This window comes from Scyliorhinus torazame, chromosome 1 (genome assembly GCF_047496885.1).
Source record: "Scyliorhinus torazame isolate Kashiwa2021f chromosome 1, sScyTor2.1, whole genome shotgun sequence".
In the NCBI taxonomy this organism is placed as follows: Eukaryota; Metazoa; Chordata; class Chondrichthyes; order Carcharhiniformes; family Scyliorhinidae; genus Scyliorhinus; species Scyliorhinus torazame.
The window spans coordinates 148,556,131-148,583,060 of NC_092707.1; the positions used below are offsets into that span (position 1 = coordinate 148,556,131).

Here is a 26,930-nt window from a genome sequence, read left to right on the forward strand (position 1 = left end):
ACCCTCCCCGCCAGTGTCAGCGGGAGCATGTCCCACCTGCGGAAATGTCCCACCGCGCTACCCAACTTTAACTTGCGAAGCTGCCCCAATTCTTAGACACCTGAATCCCCAGATACCTGCAACTCCTCCCCAACACTTTAAAAGGTAACTCCTTCAATCTCCTTTCCTGCCCCCATGCCTGACTCGTAAAAAGTTTGCTCTTTCCAATATTTAGCTTGTAGCCTGAAAACCGTCCAAGTTCTTCCAGTGCCTCCATAATTCCAGCCATCCTCCCCAACGGGTCTGGGATATAAAGGAGTAAATCGTCCACGTAGAGTGAGACCCTATGCTCCACCCCCCCTCTCACTATCCCCAGCCAGACATTCAATGACCTAAGGGCCATTGCCAAGGGCCAGGGCAAGCAGCAGTGGGGAGAGCGGGCACCCCTGTCTTGTACCCCTACAAAGACTAAAATATTCTGACCGGTCCTGGTTGGTTCTTACATTCGCCACCGGAGTCTGGTGTAGCAACCGGACCCAATCCACAAATCCCTGCCCGAACCCAAACCTGCCTAGAATATCCACTCCACCCGGTCAAAGGCCTTTTCTGCTTCCATGGCTACTACCACCTCAACCTCGCGCCCCTCCGCTGGCATCATTCTAACATTTAAGAGCCGTCTAATGTTGGACGTCAGGTGCCTCCCTTCACAAATCCCGTCTGATCCTCCCCGATTATCTCCGGGACACAGTCCTCTATACGAGTGGCCAAGATCTTTGCCAGCAATTTAGCGTTTATGTTCAAAAAGGAAATTGGCCTGTATGATCCACAGCTCTCCGGGTCCCTATCCTACTTCAAATTGAGAGAGATCGATGCTTGTGATAACGTTGGGGGGAGAACTTCCAACTCCTTTGACTCATTAAAAGCCTTAACCAGGAACAGCCCCAGTAACCCAGAAAGCCTTTTGTAGAACTCCACCGGGTATCCATCAGGTCCCGGGGCCTTACCCAATTGCATCGCCCCCAATCCGTCTATCACCTCCCCAAGCCCTATTGGGCCCCCCAGGCCTTCCACCAGCTCCTCATCTACCTTCGGAAACTCTAGCCTCTCCGGGAATTGATTCACACCCTCCTCCCCAGCTGGGGGGGTTCCAATTTATAAAGTCGACTATAGAATTCACTAAACACATAATTTACCTCCCTCGGGTCCACCACCACCTTCCCCTTCATATCCCTCACCTTCCCAATTTCCCTCGCCGCCTCCTGTTTCCTCAGCTGATGTGCTAACATCCTACTAGCTTTCTCCCCATATTTGTATATTGCCCCTTTTACCCTCCTCAGCTGCCCCTCTGCTTTACCTGTGGACAGGAGCCCAAATTCCATTTGAAGTTTCTGACATTCCTTTAGGAGTTCCCTGGCTGCTACCGTCGTCCAATCTCCTCCTCCAACATCTTGAAAGTCCCCTCCTCGTCAGCTGTTTAGCCCCCCTTCCCACCCCCCCCTCCATCCCCCATCCTCCCACATTGATCTTCAGCTCACCCCGCACTTTGCTTCCGTGAACTAGCCCTCCCAGCTAGCCTGGCATCCTGCCTCCTGCTGGTTCCCCTCCCCCACTCTTAGTATAAGTTCCCAGAACAATGGCAAAGAGCAAAAAAACAAACAAACAATCCCTCCCAAGGTCCGAACACAAAGGCCCACCCCTCCTCCCTCAACAAAATCTTATCTAGTCAAACACCTTCAAACAGAACCGAATGAAAAAGACCGGAAACAAGAAAAAGAATTATACATGCAGAATCTCAAACATCTTTTCGAACATCGCAAATTAAATTAAAAGTTAAAAGTCTGATGTTTTTACAAAGCAAAACATCACTCCTAGCTCAGATCTCCACAGTCAAGGTTCAAGGTCCTTATTTTCCCATCAAATTATTGTCCTTCATCAAGTCCGCCATGTCCTCTGGCAAGCCAAAGTACAGCTCCGGACCCTCGTAGGTCACCCATAGACGGGCCAGGTGAAGCAGTCCAAACTTTATTTTCTTCTCATACAGGGCCGCCTTGAGTTTATTAAAACTCGCCCTCCTCTTTGCGAGTTCTGCTCCCAAGTCCTGACACACCCGGATCTCAGCATCTTCCCACATGCACCGTTTTGTCTGCCTGGCCAACTTCATGATGCGTTCCTTGAATAGGAATCAATGCAGTCATACCACCATCGCCCTCGGGAAGCATAAGTGCTTGTGGGCCCGGTCCACCTCCAACGGCTTGGGAACGATCCCTCCCCCATCAGCTTCTCCAACATCTTCTCCATATACGCACCAGCATCCGCTCCTTCCTTCCCCTCTGGCAGACCAACGATCCGGATATTCTGCCTCCGAGAACGGTTCTCCAGGTCCTCCACTTTCTCCAGCAGTCACTTCTGTTGTCCGGTAACATCCCGATCTCCGCTGCCATCGCGGTGGACTACTCCTCTCGTTCTGCCGCCAGCTCCTCCAGCTTCTGGATCGCCTGTCCCTGAGTCGTCAATCTCTCCTCCACACGGTCGACCACCGTCCTGATCGAGTCCACCACCCGGCCCAGGTCCTCCGCACACTCCCTGCGATGTTGAGTGAACATCTCGGTCAAGAAGCTCACCAACCGGTCCGTCGACCACTGAGCTGGTGAGGTCAGACCTTGCGTCCCTGCCATTGCCTCCCTCGAACTCCGGTCCTCACTTCCAACCAAATTTTGATTCCTCCTTTTGCGATTTTCCCCTGGACGCAGCTCCATAAACTAGGGGTCATCTCCTTCTCCTCTCGCTTTTACACCTTTATTTTGAAAAATTCCTGTCAAAATCCAGCTTAAAAGCCACAAAAAGACCACCAAGAGTGGGAGCTGCCAAATGTGCGACCTTTCACTCCATAGTCGCCACTGGAAGTCCCCGTGTTAACATTTTTTGGTCCTATGAAGAAGACAAAGATATCAACAGATGCGTCAAATGATGGGTTGGGAGCGGCACTATTGCAATCAGACAATGACGAGAATTGGCTTCCAATTGCCTATGCTTCAAGATCAATGACTGACGCAGAGCAGCGATATGCTCAAATAGAAAAAGAATGCTTGGGCTTGATAAATGGATGAAACAAATTCCATGACTAACATTCTTAGTGGAAACTGACCATAGACCACTTGTGGCAATAGTAAAAAAGAATCTAAATGAGATATCACCCAGGATACAACATATGATGATGAAGTTACAAACATACAATTTTAATCTCATCTACACGCCAGATAAACCACCTGTTGTAGCGAATGCACTATCTCGTGCTACAGACATGAAAGAAGATCAACATTTGGATGAGGACGTATAAGCACAAGTGGATTTTGTGACGGAATCCCTTCCAGTCTCAGATGAGAAGTCAAAAGTGATAAGAGATGAAACCACTAAAGATAAAATCTTACAGAAGATAACAAAATATCTCACAGAGGGATGGCCGAAAGGATCATGCTCTCACTACTATAATATCAGAGCAGAGCTAAGTGCAGCCAATGGGTTTTTGCTAAGGCTAAATAGGATACTAATTCCAAAATCATTACGATCAATGATTCTGAGAAAGATTCACGAAGGGCACTTAGGCATAGAAAAATGTAAAAGACGAGCCGGGGACGGTCTACTGGCCGGGTATCAATCATGATATTCGAGACATGATCGAAAATTATGCAACCTGTCAAAAATATCAGGGCAGACAGCTTAGAACAACCTTGCCAAACATTCCATTGGAACAAACAAATTGAAAGCTCGTGAGGAAGCTCACATCTCAAAAAAGGAGACAAAAGAGGTATTATAGCAAAACGACAAGAAGGCTACAACCTCTAGAAAAAGATGACAGTCAGGATAGACGATCCTGATGGAAACGGATGGTTGAAGTGTGCTGAGGTACTATAATCATCAGGTCCTCAATCATATGTCATCATTACTGAAGACGGGCAAGTTTTAAGACGAAACAGGAGGACTTTGCTGAAGGTTCAGCAACCCTTTGTCATGGAACCATAAGATGATATTGTAAGCAATTCAAGGACAACAGAACAAGGGATACCTCAGCAGACAGAGCCAGAACAAGGTGAAAATGCACAAAACCAAGAAAGACAGCAAGAATCTTCTTTAACAACAAATGAACATCAAGCAATCTCACAGGTTCAACCGATGCTTACAAGGTTGACAAGCCACAGAAGAAAACTAGATAGATTGAACTTGTGATGAACTGTAAATATGTAAATAATGAACACATTATGCATTTCATGTATATTGTATCTCAAACTGAAATAAAGTATGTAAAACTATACATTTCCAAAGGAAAGGGGATGTGATGATATGCATAAGCAGTCATGTATATTGTAATAGCGAAGACCTCCAACCAGCAGGTGACAGTAGAGAACAACCACACGACACTGTTACCTCAGGGAGTTTGAGATAGTCTCCGTGGTGGACAGTCACATTTTGTAGTAGCTCGTAGTTAATTTATAATAGTTTTTGATAATATTCCTATGATTATCTAATCTACGCTATTATTGAACAATAAACTTTAACTAGTCCAGAACTAGATGTTCTTTGGTGCATTTATCCCATCCGGCCAAGCACCAGAACGTAACACATGGGAGCAACACCACCTTCAAGTTTACCTCCACATAACACATCCCAATACTTGGAAATATGTCACTATTCCTTCATCTTCCCTGAAACACTTTGAGAGCAAATTTGCAACATAGCTTGCAGACCAGGAAGGCCCACCACCACTTTCTGATGGGCAACTCGGGGGTGAGTAATAAATGCCAGCCCGGCCAGTGATACTTACATCCTGAGAATTAATGAAATAGCCCTCAGAGCTGGATTGTTGGACCTGTACAGGATTTTGCTGCAAATTGACAGGAATGCTGATTTACATTTTACATGGCTGATGATTTTACAAGCTTGGACATCTCACACTTTAACTTTCCTCACATTTAGTATTGGCTATATGTAGGTTCAGAATGGGTGCTCGAAAGGTCCACTGTAACTACAGATCAGGGGCTGGATTCTCCGTTTTGGAGACTAAGCTGGTGTGGAAACGGTGGTCTTTTACGCCAGGAAAACTGGCATAAAACAGCCACCGATTCCCCATTTTGCTGGGGGCTAGCAGGGAGGCAGCATAGAGCTCGCAGCTCTAGTTGCCGATATGGCCCTCAGCACTTCCGGTTCCGAGGCCGCGCATGCGCACGGCGGCGGCCTGCAGCGGGCGCGCCATGCTCCATGGCGGACTCAGCCCATGGACCTGGACCGCTAAAGCAGTGCCTCCCATCGGCCACTCGCACGCCCCGGACCGCCTACCCACAGTGCCCGCAGCTCCGAATGAAACCCCCCCCCTGCCTGCCGGTCGGCCTTCCCCCAACTGTGGCAGCCCCGGACTGAGTCCGCAGCCGCCACGCCGAGTTCACGAACGGTGTGAGCACACGTAACCCATGCTGCCGGTAAGTTGGCTGGTCGGGGACGGAGCATCGCGGAGCAGGCCTCAGGCCGTGGATAATCGGTGTACTCCTAGAGTACACCACTTTTCAAGGGGCAGAGAATTCAAAAACCGGCGCCACTTCCGATTTTGGCGTCAAAACGGATTCTCCGTCCTTCGCCGAACGTGATTTCAGGGAGCGGAGAGTCCAGCCCCAGGTCTGGTAGTATTGGTAACCTTTTGTGTATTATTCGTTGTGTCTGAATAAAGCTCGTAGTCTTACAGTTGAAATAGATGCTTTATTGTGAGTTTGTTCTCTCTCCAGCGCTTATACTATGTTACATCTGAGCTGCCTGTCTGTGTCCTGCTCACCAGCTGCCGTTCCTGTGAAGAGTGCCCTGACTTCCTGTTTGTCTATGTATATATACATCTCTGGTGCTCCCTCTAGTGGTTACTTAGTTGTAGTGTATTTACATTAACTCCTTGTGTATATACCGTGATGCATATCACTACATTTTGATTAAAATGCAATTTGTGCCATTCGCTGTGTAATGCTTGTAATTACATTGTGTGATACAAGAGCACAAAGAGAATCAATCAATGCTGTGTAATACATGGGATTAATAAACACAAACATATTTCTATTGGCGTGTTATTTACATTACTATACCTGCAATTAATATATTTGGATAAGAATAGATTGTGCAAACATTGTGTGGTGAGGATTAATGCAAATAGTGTGACCATGGCTGAGCCGATTATCTTTGCAAACAGCTCTCTGCTGTTTTGCCAAGGTCTGTGAATCACAAAACTGGGACCGGTATAATTAAAGAGCAGGAGCCTGAGGCAAATGGAGCTTCTTCCACCCGACACCTTCCAACTGATAATCACTGCAGAAGACACCCAACAGTTCCTGAACTCTGGTTTTACTTAGTGTGAATAATCAGGTAAAATTTGACTTTTTTAAAAATAAGGACGTCTACATCCAACATTCCTGTGGTACATTATTAGGAAGCTGTGGCCGATGTCTGAATCTCACATTCCTGCACACAACGGCTGAATTTCTGCAAATGCATTTTTGCTTTGCACAAAATAAAATGTGGAACCATCACTTTCATCATACACATACATGCATGCAATAGATGTAAAGTTCTACATTTCAAACTGTTTGGCCATACATTATTATTTGGCCATATCGGGTGACCATTAGCAGACACCTTCACTATCAAGACAATTTTGGAAGTCAACCTTGAAATAAGGCTCTCTTAAACAGAAACTAGCACCTATAACATCACATAAATAGTGTTCTCCACTAACAGAGCATCTTAACGAACAAACATGTCACGACGGATCTTCTTTTGACTTGAATTTGACACAAGTTTTTTAGTTTTGCTGACTTTATGAAATTGTAAGCTTTAATTAATTCGTGAAATTGACTTTATCCAGCTCCTTACCTGCTCCAAAAAACAATTCAAATTGAATCCAATTCATGGTCCCCATTACTCTTTCAAGAGAGTGGAACTGGAATACGATCCCTTTCAAGACTGCAACTTGTGCCCAAACTGATGAGACAAATGTCTCCTTAAATTTGTGGCTTGCATACATATGAACTTGGGACAATCTCAACACAGACAAGTGTGGCCTTAAAGGTAAGAAGTTTGATTTATATTGTGCCTTTCACAACTTCAGGGTGATTTTTCTGAAATGTAGTTACTTCAATAATGTAGGAAATGTAGAAGCCAACTTATGCAAAACATGATCCCACAAACAGTCATGACATAATGGCCAAATAACCTGCTTTAGGTTTTGATTGATGTAATAAGTCCATGGGGATAGAAGTCCCTTTACCAGAATCCCTCTTATTTACAATACCAACAGCAGTGCGACCATGTGCATTCAGCTTGCTGTCTACACTGGGAGTGCAGAGGATCTGACACTTGCTGTTGTATACAAAGAAGAGGATCCCTGATTGGCCCACTAATCAGGGAACTCATATTCCAATTGGCCAATCTCAAAGGCCTGGTCTAAGTTATTACAGTGAGGAAGGATTCCTCTGATATCTTGAAGTAGGCCTTTTGGCTAAGATGAGCGTGAGGTCAGGTGTAATGCCTGGATCTGGTATGTCTCTCTTGTGGGGTCCCATGAATTGGATTCAGTTTGAATTGTTTTTTGGAGCAGGCAAGGAGCTGGATTAGGGGTTTGCCCCTGTCCACTCTCTGAGCACTGTGGCTTCACAGCGCTAAGGTCCCAGGTTCGATTCCCCCGCTGGGTCACTGTCTGTGCGGAGTCTGCACGTTCTCCTTGTGTCTGCGTGGGTTTCCTCCGGGTGCTCCGGTTTCCTCCCACAGTCCAAAGACGTGCAGGTTAGGTGGATTGGCCATGATAAATTGCCCTTAGTGACCAAAAATGTTAGCAGGGGTTATTGGGTTATGGGGATAGGTTGGAATTGAGGGCTTAAGTGGGTCGGTGCAGACTTGATGGGCCGAATGGCCTCCTTCTGCACTGTATGTTCTATGTACAGTCCTGGGAGTGTCAGCCTGGTTTATTTGCTCAGGTTCCTGTGGTGGGACCCAAACTCACGACTTTCTGACTAAGAGGTAAGACAGTTATCCGTTGAACAGCTAACACAACACATAGACATAGGGGTGGATACCCCGCTGCCCGAAACTGACAGTGCGATTCGTGATTGGCTGGAGAATCAAGCGTTGGGCGTAATGCGCCCGGCGCCGATCACATTGCGATACTCTGATCCCCCGCAGGCGGTGGAAGCGAGGTATACGACCCGCACAGGTAGCCCCATGCAAAATCACAATTTGTATGGATTTGAATGCTCCACCCCTCCGCAATGCTCCACCCCTCTCGGGCAGGAGTCACGCAGGCATGAATTAGTGCAAGTGCCCAGGCGCCATGCCCATTGAGAGGGATTAAGAAGGTAAGAAACACTCCAGACTTTTCTGGCTTGCTGGGGGGTGTCCGCCTGGACCTCAGGGAGGAGCAGGGAATGATTTGGTGGCAAGTGGGTGCCCCTCTCAGGATCGTGGTGGCCTGGCTGATACCCCCCATTGCTACAATAATTCCTTTAAACCCACCCCCCAGGCTGCAATTTACAGGCTCCTGGCTGTTGGGACTGTTGACTCACAGTATCCTCGATATGCTCAGAGGGTTTCTGGTCATGTGAATCCCCACCCAACCCACCATTTGGACACCCTCATACCCCAGCAGTATAATCAAGGAGCTGGGCTTGGCGATGCTTTGCTGCCGGCCCACCAGGTGTTGGCACTCCTCAGTGCACTTCTCAGAAACAAAGCCCTGGGTGGCACGTGGCGCAGTGGATAGCACTGGGACTACGGCGCTGAGGTCACGGGTTCTAATCCCGGCCCTGGGTCACTGTCCGGGTGGTGTTTGCACATTCTCCCCGTGTCTGCGTGGGTTTCACCCCCACAACCCAAAGATGTGCAGGCTCGGTGGATTGGCGACGCTAAATTGCCCCTTAATTGGAAAAAAAATGATTGGGTACTCCAAATTAATTTTTAAAAAATAAACACAGCCCCACTGCACAAGAAGCAGGGGATTAGCAGAGCTCACCCCAAACAAAGGACACATGCACTGTGGCTGGGGTAACCCTCCCTGGCTCACAGCCCCTCTCAGAGTAAAAGCCTCACCTGTGGCACTATCAGCAAGCCCACTCCTGAGTATCACGAGGTGTCTCCAAGCTCTACCTGCCCAGCACACCCCTGATCCCAGCTATCCTGCCCCCAGCCAGGAAATCTGACCAGCTCCCTGTCACAATCTGTGTGTTAAACCCAGGCTCCACATCACACTGCAGCTAAGGTCCCAGCAAACTCCCACATCCCTCTCACGCCATCTGTAGGACCTGCCCACACACCAGGCTCTTAGCATGGTGCCGACTGGCTGCACAATATGACCGTCTCCAGCACACAACCAATTGTCACCCTGCTGGCAGGATAACACAAGGCACATCCAGTAAGGAGACCCACACATGGAGGGCACACAGAGCCTATCGCTAACACTGGGTGCAGTAGCCATCGGTCTTCCTGTTGGCAGGGACAGGTGGTGAGTATAGAGGTCCCCCACATCACAGGCTGTATGCCAGTCACTGATTGGGACAGGGGTGCAGTGCGGACAACATGAATGAAATTAAATGAAAATCGCTTATTGTCACAAGTGGGCTTCAAATGAAGTTACTGTGAAAAGCCCCTAGTCGCCACATTCCGGCGCCTGTTCGGGGAGGTTGATAAGGGAATCGAACCGTGCTGCTGGCCTGCCTTGGTTTGCTTTTCATCCCAAAGGGTGTGGTGTGTGGCGCGGGGGGGGGGGGGGGGGGGGGGGGGGGGGGTGATGTTGAGGGTGGCGGCGCAGCAGTACAACTCAGGATGACCATGTGACCTGGCAGCATTGGATGCTCAAGGAAATCCTCATCTTGTTGACATTCTCTGTCCCTCTCGCCTCCCCCACAAAGCCATGAGGAATTTGGACTGCAGATAACAAGGCTCGCTGTCTACCAGGCTGCTGTGGATGCACGGTGGCAAGAGAACTAGGGCCTGCCAAGGAGGACCCTGTACAAGAGGAGCCTGCCCCAGAAGAGCAGGGGCCAGCTGGTGAGTCTCAAGTGCCAGTTATCCAACAGGCTCATGATGAGGTGTGAAGGCGTTTATACCGTTGGCACCTGTCCTTTGAGGAGCTTCCAGACAGTGTGTGCCGTTGATGACTCTGGCTCACAAGGGAGACCATGCACCACCTGTGCCAGACAGTGGTGCACCTGGCACCCTGAGGTATGGAGGAGGACAAATGCTCCCGGTGGCCATCAAGGTGATGGTCGCCCTGAACCTTTATGCCTCTTGCTCATTCCGCTCGAGCGGGGACTTGTGTGGGATCTCACGAACGACTGCACACAGATGCATCCGCGCTGCAATGAATGCCCTATGCACCTGGGCATTGGATTACATCCGCTTCAACCTGTACGAGGCCCTACAAGATGTCCAGGCAGCAGGATTTGCTGCCATCACTGGCATGCCTCAGGTCCAGGTCATGTCACCCTCCGAGCACCAAATCAACAAGGGATGCCCTTTGTCAATTGGAAGGGCTTTCACTCCATGAATGTGTAGTTTGTGTGTGATCATCAGCTGCACATCATGCTCTCTGCACCAAGGACTTCCGGTTGCGGCTATGCGGAGCTAAGTCGTACGTTCGGCAGCTCCCGCTAAAAACAGACTTTTGGGCTCTTTTTAGGGCACGTAACGGCGCTTGTTCGACGTTTCCCGGTGTGGGAAGGGACAGCAACATTCCCCCGATAGTGTATGGATTGGACCAGGAGTGGGGCGATTAAAAAAGTGGCATTGAAGCAAAGGAAGGTGCGAGGGAGGAGGACCAAGATGGCGGCGGGCGGAGACCAGGCAGCATGGAGGCAGTGGGCGCAAGAGCAGCAGGAGCTTCTCCAGCGCTGTTTTAAGGAACTGAAAGCAGAGCTGATGGAGCGGATGAAGGCTTCAATCGATAAGCTTCTGGAGACCCAGACGGCCCAAGGGGCGGCGATCTGGGGGGTCTGGCAGAAGGTCTCGGAGAACGAGGACGAGATGCTGGGCCTGGCGGTGAAGGTGGAGGCGCACGAGGTGCTCCACAAGAAATGGCAGGCGAGGTTCGAGGAGATGGAGAACCGGTCGAGGCGGAAAAACCTGCGGCTCCTGGGTTTCCCGGAGGGGTTGGAGGGATGGGACGTGGGGGCCTATGTGGTCACCATGCTGAATTCGCTGATGGGAGCGGGGGCCTTTCAGGGCCCCTTGGAGTTGGAGGGGGCCCACCGAGTGGTGGCGAGGAGGCCCAAGCCCAGCGAGCCGCCGCGGGCGGTGCTGATACGGTTCCACCGATTTGCTGATCGAGAGTGTGTGTTAAGGTGGGCCAAGAAGGAGCGGAGCAGCAGGTGGGAGAACGCGGAGGTACGATCTACCAGGATTGGAGCGCGGAGGTGGCGAAGAAAAGGGCCGGTTACAACCGGGTGAAGGCAGTGCTGCACAGGAAGGGGGTGAAGTTCGGTATGCTGCAGCCGGCACGTCTGTGGGTCACCTATAAAGAGCGACACCATTACTTCGAGACCCGGGGGGAGGCCTGGCCTTTGTTCAGGATGAAAAACTGGACTCAGACTAAGGGACGGGGATGAGGGGTCGCGGTGGAGGGATGGTTGGGGATTGTTGGGTTGTGTTTCGAGGGGGGTTCTTTGTTTTTTTGGGGTTGATTGGGCATTGTTTTGATTAGGTCCACCGGGTGGGCTCGTGGGGGGGGGGGGGGGGGGGGGTAGGTAAACTGCTTGGGGGGTTGATGGTCGGTAGGGGAGATGGGGCCCCGCGGGGGGGGGGGGGGGGGCTGAGTTGGGGGTAGTGGGACCGGGCCTGGAAAGGGAGCTGCGCCAGGGGAGGCGGGGCCGGAGCTGGGAAGCACAGGCTTTTTCTCCCACGCTGGGAGTGGAATGGATGAGATCCTGCTGGTGGACAAGGGGAGGGGGGGGGGGGGGGGGGGGGGGGAGTTCCACACTGGGGGGGGGGTCGAATGAGCGGCGGGAGTGGCCGGGGTCAGCAGACTTACAGGAGTGCAATGGGGGCAGCAATGCAGCTAAGGGGAGGACCTACTGTGGGGGGGGGGGGGGGGACCGGGCTGCTGCTGGAATGGCCAAGGGGGAGCTGGAGTTGGTACAGGTCGGGGCGGGGGCCTGCCGCTGTGGGGAATGGGTCGTGCGGGGGGCGCGGGCACGTAGCTGGCCTAGGAAAGGCTATGGCTAGTCGGCGGGGGAGAGGGGTGAGTAGCCCCCTGATCCGGCTGATAACCTGGAATGCAAGGGGACTGAATGGGCCGGTCAAGCGGGCCCGGGTGTTCGCGCACCTGAAGGGGCTGATGGCGGATGTGGCCTTGCTTCAGGAGACGCACCGGAGGGTGGCGGATCAGGTAAGGTTGAGAAAGGGGTGTGTAGGGCAGGTGTTTCATTCGGGTTTGGATGCAAAAAATCAGGGGGTGGCGATCTTGATGGGGAAGAGAGTGTCGTTCGAGGCGTCGAGCATTGTGGCAGACAATGGCAGTAGGTATGTGATGGTAAGTGGCAAGCTGCAGGGGGAGCGGGTGGTGTTGGTCAATGTATATGCCTCGAACTGGGATGATGCGGGGTTCATGCGGCGTATGCTGGGCTGGATTCCGGACCTGGAGACAGGGGGCCTGATAATGGGGGGAGATTTCAACACGGTGCTGGATCCGACATTGGATCGCTCTAGGATGGGCAGGAGGCCGGCGGGGGCCAAGGTGCTGAGGGGGTTCATGGACCAGATGGGAGGGGTGGATCCATAGAGATTTGCGAGGCCTAGGGCCAGGGAATTTTCATTCTTCTCCCATGTCCACAAGGCCTACTCCCGGATTGACTTCTTTGTCATGAGCAGGGCGCTGATTCCGAGGGTGGAGGATACGGAGTACTCGGCGATAGCCATTTCTGATCATGCTCCGCCCTGGGTGGACCTCGAGTTGGGGGAGGAGAGGGACCAGCGCCCACTGTGGCGCCTAGAGGTGGGGTTGCTGGCGGACGAGGAGGTGAGCGGGCGGGTCGGGAAGTGTATAGAGAGGTACCTGGAGGCGAATGACAATGTGGAGGTGCAAGTAGGGGTGGTCTGGGAGGCGCTGAAGGCAGTGGTCAGAGGAGAGCTGATAGAACATGGAACATTACAGCGCAGTACAGGCCCTTCGGCCCTCGATGTTGCGCAGACCTGTGAAACCACTCTAAAGCCCATCTACACTATTCCCTTATCGTCCATATGTCTATCCAATGACCATTTGAATGCCCTTACTGTTGGCGAGTCCACTACTGTTGCAGGCAGGGCATTCCATGCCCTTTCTACTCTCTGCGTAAAGAACCTACCTCTGACATCTGTCTTATATCTATCTCTCCTCAACTTAAAGCTATGTCCCCTCATGCTAGACATCACCATCCGAGGAAAAAGGCACTCACTGTCCACCCTATCCAATCCTCTGATCATCTTGTATGCCTCAATTAAGTCACCTCTTAACCTTCTTCTCTCTAACGAAAACAGCCTCAAGTCCCTCAGCCTTTCCTCATAAGATCTTTCCTCCATACCAAGCAACATTCTGGTAAATCTCCTCTGCACCCTTTCCAATGCTTCCACATCCTCCCTATAATGCGCCGACCAGAATTGCATGCAATACTCCAAATGCGGTCGCACCAGAGTTTTGTACAGCTGCAACATGACATCATGGCTCCATTAGGGCACACAAGGAGAGGGGGGAGAGGAGAGAGAGGGAGAGGTTGGTGGGGGAGATGGTGAGGGTGGATAGGAGGTACGCGGTGGCCCCGGAGGAGGGATTGCTTAGGGAGCGGCGTAGCCTCCAGGCTGAGTTTGATTTGTTGACCACCAGGAAGGCGGAGGCGCAGTGGAGGAAGGTGCAGGGGGCGGTATATGCATACGGAGAAAAGGTGAGCCGGATGCTGGCGCACCAGCTTCGGAGGCGAGAGGCAGCTAGGGAGATCGGGGGAGTTAGGGATGGAGGAGGGAGCACGGTGCGAAGTGCGGTGGGTATCAATGGGGTCTTCAGGGACTTCTACGAGGAACTGTACCAGTCTGAGCCCCCACTGGAGGAGGGAGGGATGGGTCGCTTCCTGGACTGGCTGAGGTTTCCGAGGGTGGAGGAGGGGCAGGTGGCGGGGTTGGGGGTGCTGGTTGGGTTGGAGGAGTTGGTCAAAGGGATAGGGAACATGCAGGCGGGGAAGGCACCGGGGCCGGAGGGGTTCCCGGTTGAATTTTACAAGAAGTATGCGGACCTGCTGGGCCCACTGTTGGTAAGGACCTTTAACGAGGCAAGGGAAGGGGGGGCTCTACTCCCGACGATGTCTAGAGCGCTGATTTCCCTGATCCTGAAGTGGGACAAGGATCCCCTACAGTGTGGGTCATACAGGCCGATCTCACTCTAAAATGTAGGTGCAAAGTTGCTGGCAAAGATTTTGGCCATGAGGCTAGAGGACTGTGTGCCGCAGGTCATACACGAGGATCAGATGGGGTTCGTGAAAGGGAGGCAGTTGAATACTAATGTACGGAGGCTCTTGAATGTTATAATGATGCCGGCGATGGAAGGGGAGCCAGAAATAGTGGCGGCGATGGATGCGGAGAAGGCCTTTGATAGGGTGGAGTGGTGGTACCTGTGGGAGGTGTTGAAAAGGTTAGGGTTCGGGGAGGGGTTCGTCAGGTGGGTGAGGCTGCTGTATGAGGCCCCGGTGGCGAGTGGCCACGAACAGAAGGAGGTCAGAGTATTTCCGGCTACACCGGGGGACGAGGCAGGGGTGTCCCCTGTCCTCCCTGCTCTTTGCACTGGTGATTGAACCCCTGGCCATGGCGATGAGGGAGTCGAGGAACTGGAGGGGGCTGGTGCGGGATGGGGAGGAGCATCGGGTGTCGCTCTATGCGGATGATTTGCTGCTGTATGTGGCGGACCCGGTGGGGGGAATGCCAGAGGTGATGAGGATCCTTAGGGAGTTTGGTGATTTCTCCGGGTTCAAGCTTATATGGGGAAGAGCGAGTGCACCCGGGGGACCAGGAGAGGGGGATTGGTGACCTCCCGCTAAAAAGGGCGGAGAGGAGTTTCAGGTACCTGGGGGTCCAGGTGGCTAGGAGCTGGGGGGCCCTACATAAGCTTAACTTCACGAGACTGGTGGAGTAGATGGAGGAGGAGTTTAAGAGGTGGGAATTGCTGCCACTCTCCCTGTTGGGTAGGGTGCAGTCAGCTAAAATGACGGTGCTCCCGAGGTTTTTGTTCCTGTTCCAATGCCTCCCCATCCTGATCCCTAGGGCCTTCTTCAGGCAGGTTCACAGGAGCGTTATGGGGTTTGTGTGGGCGCAGAAGACCCCGAGGGTGAGAAGGATGTTCCTGGAGCGGTGCAGGGATGGGGGGGGGGGGGGGGGGGGGGGGGGGTTGGCGCTGCCTAACCTCTGTGGGTATTATTGGCCCGCCAACGTGGCGATGGTGCGTAAGTGGGTGATGGAGGGGGATGAGGCGGCATGGAAGAGACTGGAGATGGCGCCCTGTGTGGGCACGAGCCTGGAGGCGCTGGTGACGGCGCCGCTGCCGCTTCCTCCAACGAGGTATACCAGTTTTGTGTTGATGAAGGCTGTTAATTTATTATTTATATATGTGGGGGGGGTTGTTCTTTTTTCTTTCTGTATTTTGTGAAAATTTGAATAAAAATTATTTTAAAACATGCTCTCTGCACCAGATATCCAGGCAGGGTGTACAACAAGTACGATAGCGGCATTTAAGGGACATCTAGACAAATATATTGTTATGGGCGAGGCATTTTCAGAACCCCAAAATGTATCATGGAGTTCAACCAACCTCTCCCTTTAATGTATTTGTTGCTTTTCCTAGCACACGGCTTTTTCCCTAGGTGTGGGATTACAATTATGGACACGTGGGTTTTTAAACACAAAACACTTTTTATTCCATGAAATCAACTTAACATCTTAAATAAACATTGGATCTCTTAACACCCCTTACTTCAAAGATAACTCAGAAAATATTGCAACAGTAAATAACTCCTTAAAATGTTCCTTCAAACTTCCAAGAGACTTAACACCTTTAAACAGTATCACATCAGGTTAAAGGATATATATATTTTCTGTAGAATGGCAGAGATATATTAGCTTGGTTGACTTCAGCTCCAGCACCTTGCTTTTTTCCTGTAAACTGCAAAACCACTTTAATTCTTTCTCATGTTCCATTTGTTTAACTTGCAACTGAATTTTTTGCCATTTCCAATGAGTCAAACTCTATCTCAGGCAACTTTAAATGCTTAACCACCGCCATAATTATCTCATCTTTTCGCATTTTGTCAGGTAATGTTAACTGCAATGTTCTTGCCAAATCTAACAGTCTGCTTTTCGTTTCTGTCCGTAAAGTACTACGTGTAACATTCTCCACCCCCAAAAACTTCTGAGTCTCTGAAAGAGCCATTGTTCACAACACTCTCCCCACTTAAACTAAAATACCACACCGGAAAAGCAACAATCCTTCACTGTCTATAAGTTGACAAAAGCCAATCCAATAGATAGACTTTTATCCCCCTCGAGCCCCCAATTGTTATGGGCGAGGCGTTTTCAGAACCCCAAATTGTATCATGGAGTTCAACCAACCTCTCCCTTTAATGGATTTGTTGCACATGGCTTTTTCCCTAGGTGTGGGATTGCATTTATGGACACGTGGGTTTTTAAACACAAAACACTTTTTATTCCATGAACTCAACTTAACATCTTAAATAAACATTGGATCTCTTAAAACCCCTTACTTCAAAGATAACTCAGAAAATATTGCAACAGTAAATAATTCCTTAAAATGTTCCTTCAAACTTGTGGTGGTATGTATTAGGGGGTCATGTGGGACTGTGAAACCGTGATGCTATTGGCTGACAGATCCCGGGTCCTGGTTGGCTGCTGACTACTGGCTCCGCCCTGAAGGCGGAGTATAAGAACCCGAGCTTCTCCCCGCCGCTTCATTCTGTTGCTGAACTGCTGGGGACAAGTCTCGCTTAATAAAGCCTCAATCGACTTCATCACTTCTCGTCTCTCTCGTAAGTCATTGTGCGCTACAAAACTTCCAAGAGACTTGGATTTCGTGGGTTTCCTCCGGGTGCTCCGGTTTCCTCCCACAGTCCAAAGATGTGCGGGTTAGGTGAATTGGCCAATGATAAATTGCCCTTAATGTCCAAATTGCCCTTGGTGTTGGGTGGAGGTGTTGAGTTTGGGTAGGGTGCTCTTTCCAAGAGCCGGTGCAGACTCAAAGGGCCGAATGGCCGCCTTCTGCTCTGTAAAGTCTATGATAATCTATGATTAATCTAGGACAAAGGTTCGGCACAACATCGTGGGCCGAAGGGCCTGTTCTGTGCTGTATTTTCTATGTTCTATGTTCATTGGTGATCACAGCTTTCAGGCAGTTAAATACCTGTTGAAAGTCCGCTGTCCACTGAAATTATTTAGGTTTCTTCAGCAATTCCACCAGTGGAGTAATCACGCCACAAAACTTTTGCACAAATGTTCGATCAAATTCATTGATGCTAAGAAATCGCATTATTTCCCTTCGTCTTGAGGATAACGGAAACTCTGCAAGGAAAGTGATTCGGGCTTCTCCAAATTCACTTTCGGCTAGGTTCATCACCAAACCCGCCTCCTGAAGTCAATCGAAGAACTCCATATGATGTTTAAAATGTTCTTTCCATGTCTGGAAGTTGAAAATAAAAGCAGCTTGTCCCACTTTCTCCATGCAATCCTTCAAATGTGGGATAGGATAAGAGTCCGTTCTTGTAACTGCATTCACCTTTCAATAGGCCACACACAACCGTTGGGTACCATCTGGTTTAGGTACCATCATTATGGGTGAGCTCCATTGGCTGCAACCCACTTCAATTATGCCATTCTTCAGCATACTCTCAATCTCTCTATTAACCTGTGCCAATTTTAAAGGATTAAGCCTATATGGATGTTGTTTGATAGGAACAGCATTTCCCACATCTACATCATGTGTAGCCATTTTAGTACTTCCCAATTCATCTCTACAAACTTGCCCATGTGATATCAATAACTCTTTCAGGTCAGGTTCGGCTGAATGTTATTGTGGTTGTGCACAAGGCTGTTCATTGTGTTTTACAATTCACCATCCTCCCGATGGTGCTGCCCCCTACTCCAACCCTGCCCCCTCACCCCCTAATTACACCCCACCCCCTCCCCTCTTCCCCTGGTGCCCAGTGATCCTTGATGTGCTTGGCCCTCTAGCTCTACCGCTACGTCCTAGGTATGTCCCCAGGATGCACATCTGAGGTGGAGACCGCCAGCTGCTTACCTTGTCCCGTGGCCTTTGATGCCCCTGGCGGGCGTCCTCGGGGGGGGGCTGGGGACAGAGGGCCCTGGCTCACTTGTCGGCAGCACATGCATAGCCGTGACGCCCTGTCCCGTGTGCTGGCTGTGAGACGTGGCCTCATCAGAGGGGTGGAACTCGAGGGAGCTGGTGGCCACCGTCGCCACTCCATGAGACAGGTCGGGGTTGGCACCCAATGCCCCCTCCTCCTGCTCGGTGCCCATAGAGCCCTGGGATTCACCTTGGATTGTAGGAGCAGCTGGTGTGAGCCCAGGCTGCCCCTGCATCATCTGGCTCTGCCAGCCCTGGCGGTTCCCCATGGTCTGCCCCATAGTGTCGACACTCTCGGCGATGCGCCTCATTGACTTGGACATGCTTTGCAGCGCCTTGGCAATGCCCACCTGAGAGCAGGACATTTCCCGCAGAAGCTCATCAAGGTCAGCCTGGTACTTGGTCACATCCTCCAGCAAGTCGGGCATTCTGGTCGAGACCCTCAGCCATGGCCATCACTTTTACACGTCGTGCACCAGGCTCTCCACTGCAGTCGCCACCCTAGCAGTGTTGACCTCGGTGCCACGCATTGCCGGGGACATCTCCAGCACCCATAGCCTCTGGGACGCCTCCAAGCGGCTATGGATCTGCTGGATTGTCGCTGGCTTCTCCCTCTGAATGTCCCGGCTGCACCCTAACGTCTCCAACAGAGCCAGGTAACCCTGTTCCAGAGGCTCAGCATCTGTCTGGGGCCCAGCTGGGTCCTGGGATCCAGCAGACCTCTGACTGCTGTCTCGCCTGGGGGTTCCTGCCTCCACCTGATGTGCATCATCAGCTGTGTGGTGCTCACCAGATTGTGCCCCAGAAGCCTGACCACTAACATTTCCCACTGAGGTGTGTGTATCTGCGCTGGTGGAGGGTGGGGATGACAGCTGTGACACGACTATTATGCTGCCATCCTCGGAGCTCTCCTCCTCGGTGGTCTCCTGGGAGTCAGGGGAGGGGCCACCCAGGCTGGAAGACCTGCGGGAGAATGGCCATGTGGTCAGTGGGAGGGATGGGTCAGTCAGTAAGGCAATAACACCTCACGTTTGTCAGGTCCTCCGGGTGGAGCCCGGTGGTTCCTCACCTCTGCGGCGTCCATCAGCTTCCGCGTTGGTGACCGCTCTGTCCTCGGACCACACCAGTCACCTCCAAGGCACGTTCCTCACAGGAGGTGAGGATTCTTATGTCCAGGAAAACAACACCGCCAGGCTGGGCCCTCTCCCGGCTATTGTGGGAGAGCTTTTCCTGCGGCGACACAGAGAGGGCATCATAAGCCACACACTAGGTTCACAGTGGTGGGGGGCGGGGGAGGGGTTGGGACGGAAAGGTTTGAGAGGGTTGAAGGGAGAGGGGCGGTGGAGGGAGGGTTGGGGGCCGGCTGGAGAGTTGGGGGTGTGGATGCTCACGTGGGGGCGGAAAGGTCTCGGGTGGGGGTGGGCATTGGTGCCAACTCACTCATGCTGCCCGGTGTAGGTCGTTGACCTTTTTCTTGCACAGGAGGCCAGTCCTCCTGGTCACACCCCCGGCACTCACAGCCACTGGCAACTTATCCCAGGCAGCACTGGTTGCCCTGTGGTTAATCCTCTGGGACCTCTGGGGAAACAAGACATCCCTCCTGGCCTCCACAGCGTCTAGCAGCCTCCCTAGGTCTGTAACCCGAATCTTGGGGCTGGTCTCCTGGGCGCCATTGTTGCGAGCTGGTTGAGGTTGGCTGAGCAAGTGCTGCTTAAATGCTACTTGACCTTGTTAGTGAGGGGTGGGGTGGGGGGGTGGGGGGGGGGGGGGGTGGGGGGGGGCTGGCTGGCGAGTGCAGTGCCGGCGAATCGGCTGGCGAGTCTTCATTTGCTGTGAGGAGCCCATGAGGCCTCATTAAGTGGACCAACTAACATTGAATAGCGTTGCTGGCCTCGCCAGTCCTAGTGCCGGGAAGCTTGCGGCAATTTCCACTCGCTACCACACTTAGAAATGTTTCTGGAGAATCCTGCCCGTAGAATTCTTTTAGCACTGGGGAGCTGAACTCAGAGATCTGTCCTCCATTTTGAAAGGGTGCCCCAATCTCTAATTGTGTTTGTGTGTCCCCAACACCCCCCCCATCCATGGGTAATGTTCCCCCCCCCCCACACACACACACATGGACACTACCCCACACGCCCTAAGTGAGGACACCCCGCTGTGGGATCCTTGGGGGTCCCCCCTTTTCATGCCCCCCAAGCCCCTTACAGCACCCCCTCCCTTCAAGGACCCCCACCCATACTCCCCCAACTTTCCAGAGGCCCCTACTTACCTGCCCTGCACACCCCAACTCTGCACACATCCCTTCCACCCTCCTTCCATGGGCATGGCCCCCCTCGGGACTGGCACCCGGGCAATGCTCCTGCCAGGATGGCAGTGCCAAGGTACTTGCTGGGAAGTGCCAGGGGGCCATCCTGCACCGATCCTGACCACCCAGGGGTTGCCAATGGCCCGGGAGACCTCTGGTGCCATTCCGCCTGTTCCACGTTTGTGTGGACCAGTACTGACTGGCGCTGGGCTGCGGCCTCGCTGGGGAGGCCGGTGGATCCCGCAATGCCAGTGGATATCGCGGAAGTTCGCCGAAGTCGTTTTAAAACCGGCTTCAGCCCGTGCCGTTTGGTCCCGCCCCTTGTGGGTGGGATTCTGACTCTGACGCCTCGCGGGACTTGGGTGAATCCCGTGAGGCGCAAAGACTGGGGAAAGCCCGCGAGAGAGCTCTCACAGCATTCACTGGTCGTACCGCGCTCGAGCAAGAGGTGGATCGCGCCCCGTAACATTTCTATCCCAATGTAAGTGTGAGCATGTGAGTCAAAGCGAAAGAGTAAGTGTGAATGCGAGCGCACAAGCAGGCAGCATGCATATGGATATCAGGTAAGTGTGTCATTGTGCCGCCTGCCGTCAGTGAGGAGGGAAGTTGAATGGTGTGCCACATTTGACTGTGGGTCACCTCAGTTAGACGGAATCTTTATTTTGTACGTTAAGAGCAAAGAAGCATGTAAACATAATGAAGTCTCCCCTGTGAATGTACCACTGGTTGACATTGTGGTGGTATGTATTAGGGGTAATACGGTACACCACGTGCCGACAGGCTATTGGTGGAGGGATGCCAGGTCCTGATAGGATCTGCCACCTACTGGACTCCACCCAGAAATGCCGGTATAAGAACCCAGCTTTTCCCTTCATTTCCCTCAGCAGCTGCATTCTGTAACCACGCTACTGGGGATAAAGTTCTGCTTCATAAAGCCTTCAATTGACATTACCTCAACCTGCCTCGCGTCATATTGACGGTACTACAGACATGAATTTTGTGTGCTGTAACCGGGCCACCAGAGTACACTCACTCACTTACCTTGCCAAGCCTCTTCATGAAGCTGAATTTCTGCCTTATCTTGACTGCCTTCCCCTGCTTGTCAGCCTCTTCCCAAGCAGCCCTGGCTGCAACTTGGTCAAAACGGCACCACTCAAATCCCAAAGAGGACTCCGCCTGCTGGAAATTGGCAGGTTCCAGGCTCATCTCAGCAGAAAGCACAGAAGAAGAACCAGTGACTACCCGACAAAACCAGAAGTTAAAAATAAGCCAGTAGGAAGTCTAAAAGGACCAAAATTCAGAGAGCAAATCATGGCTACAAATGAGAAAATAGAGTCACCATCTTTAACAGTGTGCATCGAAACAGAAGTGTAGGCCTAGCTCCACCATTATATGTTGCAGACACAGAGATCCTGCCCCTGATTGAGAGATCCAGCGGGATTCAGATTCCAGCACAAACCCAATCCACAGGGAGACGGTACCTGTAGGCAAATGGAAACCAGTGAAGGAGCCTCAGTGATGTGATAATGTGAAATGCATGGGGGAAGAAATTAACTTTAAGAATTTAGATAATTTGCTCTGGAAGGGGTTATGGGATGGATCTACTAACATTAGAATCACCAAACAAGAGGTTAGATCCTGGAAATTACGGGCGGGATTCTCTGACCCCGGGTCGGAGAATCGGCTGGGGGGGGGGGGGTGCGATTCAGGTGACACCGCTCTGATGCTGGTCCGCCGATTCTCCGCGCGCGTTGGGCCGCCGAGGCACGCCAGCGCCGTTCACGTGTGGGCCTACCCGGTGGGACCTCGGCGTTCATCTTGTGGGAGGCGGCCTGGTGGGGGGAGGGGGGTTCCCACCAGGGGTGGGGCCTCCACCGTGGCCTGGCCCGCGATCGGGGCCTACCGATCGGCGGGCCGGCTTCTCCAGGTGGGGGCCTATGTTCCTCCATGCCGGGCCCCTGTAGCTCTGCGCCATGTTGCGTCGGGGCCGGCACGGAGAAGGAAGGAAACCAGCGCGCATGCGCGAGTTTGCGCCGGCCGTAACGCGTATGCACAGACCTGCGGCCCCCGCTTTACGGCGGTATCGGGAGCTCCAGTGCCGTGCTGGCCCACTGTGAGGCACAGGATCGCTGATCCTGGGGGCCTGTTGACGCCGTCGCAAATCACGACGGCGTTTACGGCGGCATCAACACTTAGCCTCAGGATCAGAGAATCCTGCCCTATATTTGTGCTTTCTGCATGGATCATCCGCTCGAGACAATGGAGGTTTATTCAGACAGTTGACCAAACATTCTTGTGGAATACAGTGGATTGTCTTCATTTATTTAGCACCATGGGATTCAGTCATCGGGTGGGCAGCAAATGGGGGTCAGCTGCCAGCCTTATCTGGCAATTTAATCAGCTCATCCTCGGATATGGAAACCTGAGAAGAGGCAGATGTCAAATGTTCCCTTTTTGTTCCCATAGGAAATAATAACTTGCAGGGATCTAATAAATATGCCAGAGTGATGGAGTGATAGAGATTGTGAGGCAGAGTGAGAGACATAGAAAAGGTCACAGAGAGAGAGAGAGCAACAGAAAGTAGACACACATCAAATATTCTTGAGAGGTCAGTGGGCTCCTGCCTACAGTCTCAAAAAGAATATTTCAGACTTACCCAAAGGGCCTCTTTTGTCTCCAGGTCTGCCTCTGCCCAGTGGAAAATCTCCAGCTCTTCCCACTCAAGCCCCAGTTCAAGCTGCAGCAGGGTCCTATGATGTAATAGGACCTCAATTTGCATAAATGTATGAGGCTCCTGCCAGCTTTATTAGGAGGGGTGACCTGAAGCTTGGCCAGACAGTTGGGTTTGAAGGAAGGCCTTATAACAGTGGTGAGAGAGGTAAAACAGTGACCAGTTATAGGGATGGCATTCTAGAGTTTAGGGCCTAGACTGATATAGAAATGTCAGTCAATAATGGGAAAAGGGAGTGGGAATGGGCATGAGGCTAGGGTCAGAGCAATGGATAGTTTAAACGGGGGCAGGGCAGGGAAGTGCTGGCTGAGCTGATCTGATGTCTTTTCCAGAGATAGGAAGCGAGAAGGCTCTGAAAGGATTGAACATGAGAATGAAAATGCCAAATTTGAGGCCTTTGAATACTGGGAGCCAATTGAAATCTATGAACTCAGGGATGATAGGTGACTGGGACTTGGTGCAGATTATGTGATCTTTGTGATGTAGAGGATACAGTGTCAGAAGGTCAGATAGGACACGGGTTGCAGTTCGGTTCAACCCCAGACAATGACCAGGGAGAAGGATGGAATTGGAGGCTAAGGACGGATTATGTCATGGCTTAGGTCTCCCCAGTGCCTAACTGGAGGAAAGTGCAGTACCTCCAAGCTGTCAGCAAGCAATATGACAAATTAGAGACAGCGGAAGGTTCCAGAGTGGCAGTGTTGAGGTAGAGTTGAGTTTTGTCATTGTGCATGTGGAATCTGAGGTTGTGTTTTCAGATGATGTCTTTCAAAAGCACCATATAGATGAGAAACAGTGGGAAACCAAGATAGATCCTTGGGTAACTTCAGATTTAGGAATGGGAAGAGAGGCCAATGCAAGAGATTCTCTAGCTATGACTGAATAAGCAAGAGAGGAACCGGGTGAGGATAATCCAGCTGGACAACAGAGAAGATTTATTGGAGGAGGATGGTGTGGTTAACCATGGTCAGGTTGAGACAGGTTGAGAAGGATGAGGAGGGACAGTTTACCACAGTCACTGTCATACAGGATGTTATTTGGGACTTTGATTAGAGCCAATTTAATGCTGTTGGAGTTGTGGAGATCTTAAAAAATATATATTTTTATTGCAAAAAAGAACTTTTCATTATTACAAAATAAATCCACACTAACCAACAAATACAGTACATGAATATCACCTTCAAAAACTTACAACCCCACTAAACCCCCTCCTCCCCACCAATAATTAAGTATGGACTAATAATGCCCCCACAACAGCTGATGGTGACTAGCTCTTTGAAATAGGAAATGAACGGCTGCCATCTTGAATAGAACCCTTCTACCGACCCTCTATTGATGTACTTGACCTTCCCTAGGTATCGGAAAACTTTTAAGCCTCCCAACCAGGCCGAGGAACTGGGCAGAGTAGGAGAACTCCACAACAGCAGAACTCACCTCCAGGCTTTCAATGAGGCAAAGGTGAGGATAGCTGCCTTCATCCCTGTCTGCAGCACTAGCAAGTCCGAAACCCCAACAATGGCCACCAGTGGACAAGGCCCTAACTCAATCTCAAGAATCCCTGAAATAGCATTAAAGAAGGAGACCCAAAATCCTACAAGTTTAGGACACACCAGAACATACGGTTATAATTTGCCGGACCCTGAGAACAACATTTGCACCGATTATGGATGATATCATTATTTGGGGCTCAACCATAGAAGAGCACAAAATGGCTTTCTTGTCGTGTGGTTTTGGCAAGTTGAGAATTGCTTGGATTTTGTCCTCGCCAGGTTCAATGCCATGCGATGAGAGCTTGTCACCTCGGAATGTGACCTCAGTTACTCCAAATTGCATGGCATTGAACCTGACAAGGATTTCACTTGGACTGAGCAATATGAGCAAGAATGGAAGAAACTCAAGACTTCACTAACCACCACACCAGTTCTCACATTTTTTGTACAGTCTAAGCAGATTAAAGTGTCATCAGACGCATCCAAAGATGGTCTAGAAGCAGTTCTGCGGCAACTCGAGCGTGACGATTGGAAACCAGTCGCATTTGCATCACGAACCATGATGACATCAGAGCAGAGGTACGCTCAAATCGAAAAAGAATGGCTAGGTATAGTTGTAGGCTTGGAGAAATTCCACAACTACGTGTGTGGGCTTCCAACTTTCACAGTTGAGACAGATCATCGTTCTTTGGTTCACATCAAAACAAATCTCAACCAGATGTCTTCGCGCATTCAGAGGTTGATGATGAAGTTACGGCACTATGACTTCAATCTCATCTACACGCCAGGCAAATATTTGTTCTTAACAGATGCATTATCGAGAGCGCTGATACAAAGTATTAGGAGTGAAATTGATAATGAATATTCTGCCGAGGTTCTTGTTTATCTTTCAGGCTCTCCCGATCTTTATACCAAAGGCCTTCTTTCGGAAAATGTACACAATCATCTCTGACTTTATATGGGCGGGGAAGGTGCCAAGGGTGGGGAGGACCCTGCTACAGAGGCAGCAGGGGGGGTTGGCATTGCCAAACTTGCTTCATTATTATTGGGTGGCGAATGTGGACATGGTGCGGCGGTGGTGGGAAAGAGAAGGGGTAGAGTGGGTTAGGATGAAGGAGGAATCTTGTAAGGGGTCTAGTTTGAGGGCTATGGTGATGGCAGCATTGTCAATGGCTCCGAGTAGGGAGCCCAGTGGTGCAGCCAACGGTGAAGATAAGGAATCAGTCGAGGAGGCATTTTAGGGTGGAAGGGATGTCGGTGCTAACGTCGCTGTGCGAGAATCATGGGTTTGAGCCGGGGTGGGATGGATAGTGTATACAAGAGGTGGAGGGAAGTGGGGCAGGTCTAGTTGAGGGATTCGTATTTGGAGGACGGGTTCGCCAGTCTGGAGCAGCTAAGGGAGAGGGTAGAGCTGCCGAGGGGTAGTGAGTTCAGGTATCTACAGGTTAGCATGATAGCACAAGTGGATAGCACTGTGGCTTCACAGCGCCAGGATCCCAGGTTTGATTCCCCGCTGGGTCGCTGTCTGTGCGGAGTCTGCACGTTCTCCCCGTGTCTGCGTGGGTTTCCTCCCGGTGCTCCGGTTTCCTCCCACAGTCCAAAGACATGCAGGTTAGGTGGACTGGCCATGATAAATTGCCCTTAGTGACTAAAAAGGTTAGGCGGGGTTATTGGGTTGCGGGGATGGGGTGGAGGTGAGGACTTAAGTGGGTCGGTGCAGACTCGATGGGCCGAATGGCCTCCTTCTGCACTGTATGTTCTATGTTCTATGTTAGGGACTTTGCACGAAAGGTCTGGAAGGGGTTCCCTAGATTGCCGGGATACACCCTGCTGGAGCAACTGCTGCTTCCGGATGTGGAAGGGGAGGGAAGAATTGGGGATATATATAAGTGGCTGGGGGAGGGGGGAGGCGAGCGGGTGGTGAAGATCAAGGAGAAATGGGAAGCGGAGTTGGGAGGGGAGATCAATTGGGGAGTATGGAGTGAGGCACTGCAAAGGGTAAACGGGACCTCCTCTTGTGCAAGG

The 26,930-nt window shown here is 51.4% G+C and overlaps 1 protein-coding gene across 2 annotated transcripts in view; it reads right to left on the minus strand.

Moving 5' to 3' along the window:
• LOC140429758 (uncharacterized protein C1orf232) overlaps positions 1–23,390 on the minus strand; it is a 93,744-nt gene extending 70,354 nt beyond the window's left edge. The window contains exons 1-2 of one of the 2 annotated variants that reach the window (XM_072517166.1): positions 23,341–23,390; positions 22,024–22,165 (exon numbers count right to left, since the gene is read on the minus strand). In XM_072517166.1, coding sequence (XP_072373267.1) covers positions 22,024–22,026 — 3 coding nt within the window. In that variant the 5' untranslated portion in view covers positions 22,027–22,165; positions 23,341–23,390. Of the gene's footprint in view, positions 1–21,725; positions 22,166–23,340 lie in introns of both variants that reach the window. The other variant, XM_072517145.1, reaches the window with a different exon arrangement.
• Between the last annotated feature and the right edge of the window lie 3,540 nt (positions 23,391–26,930).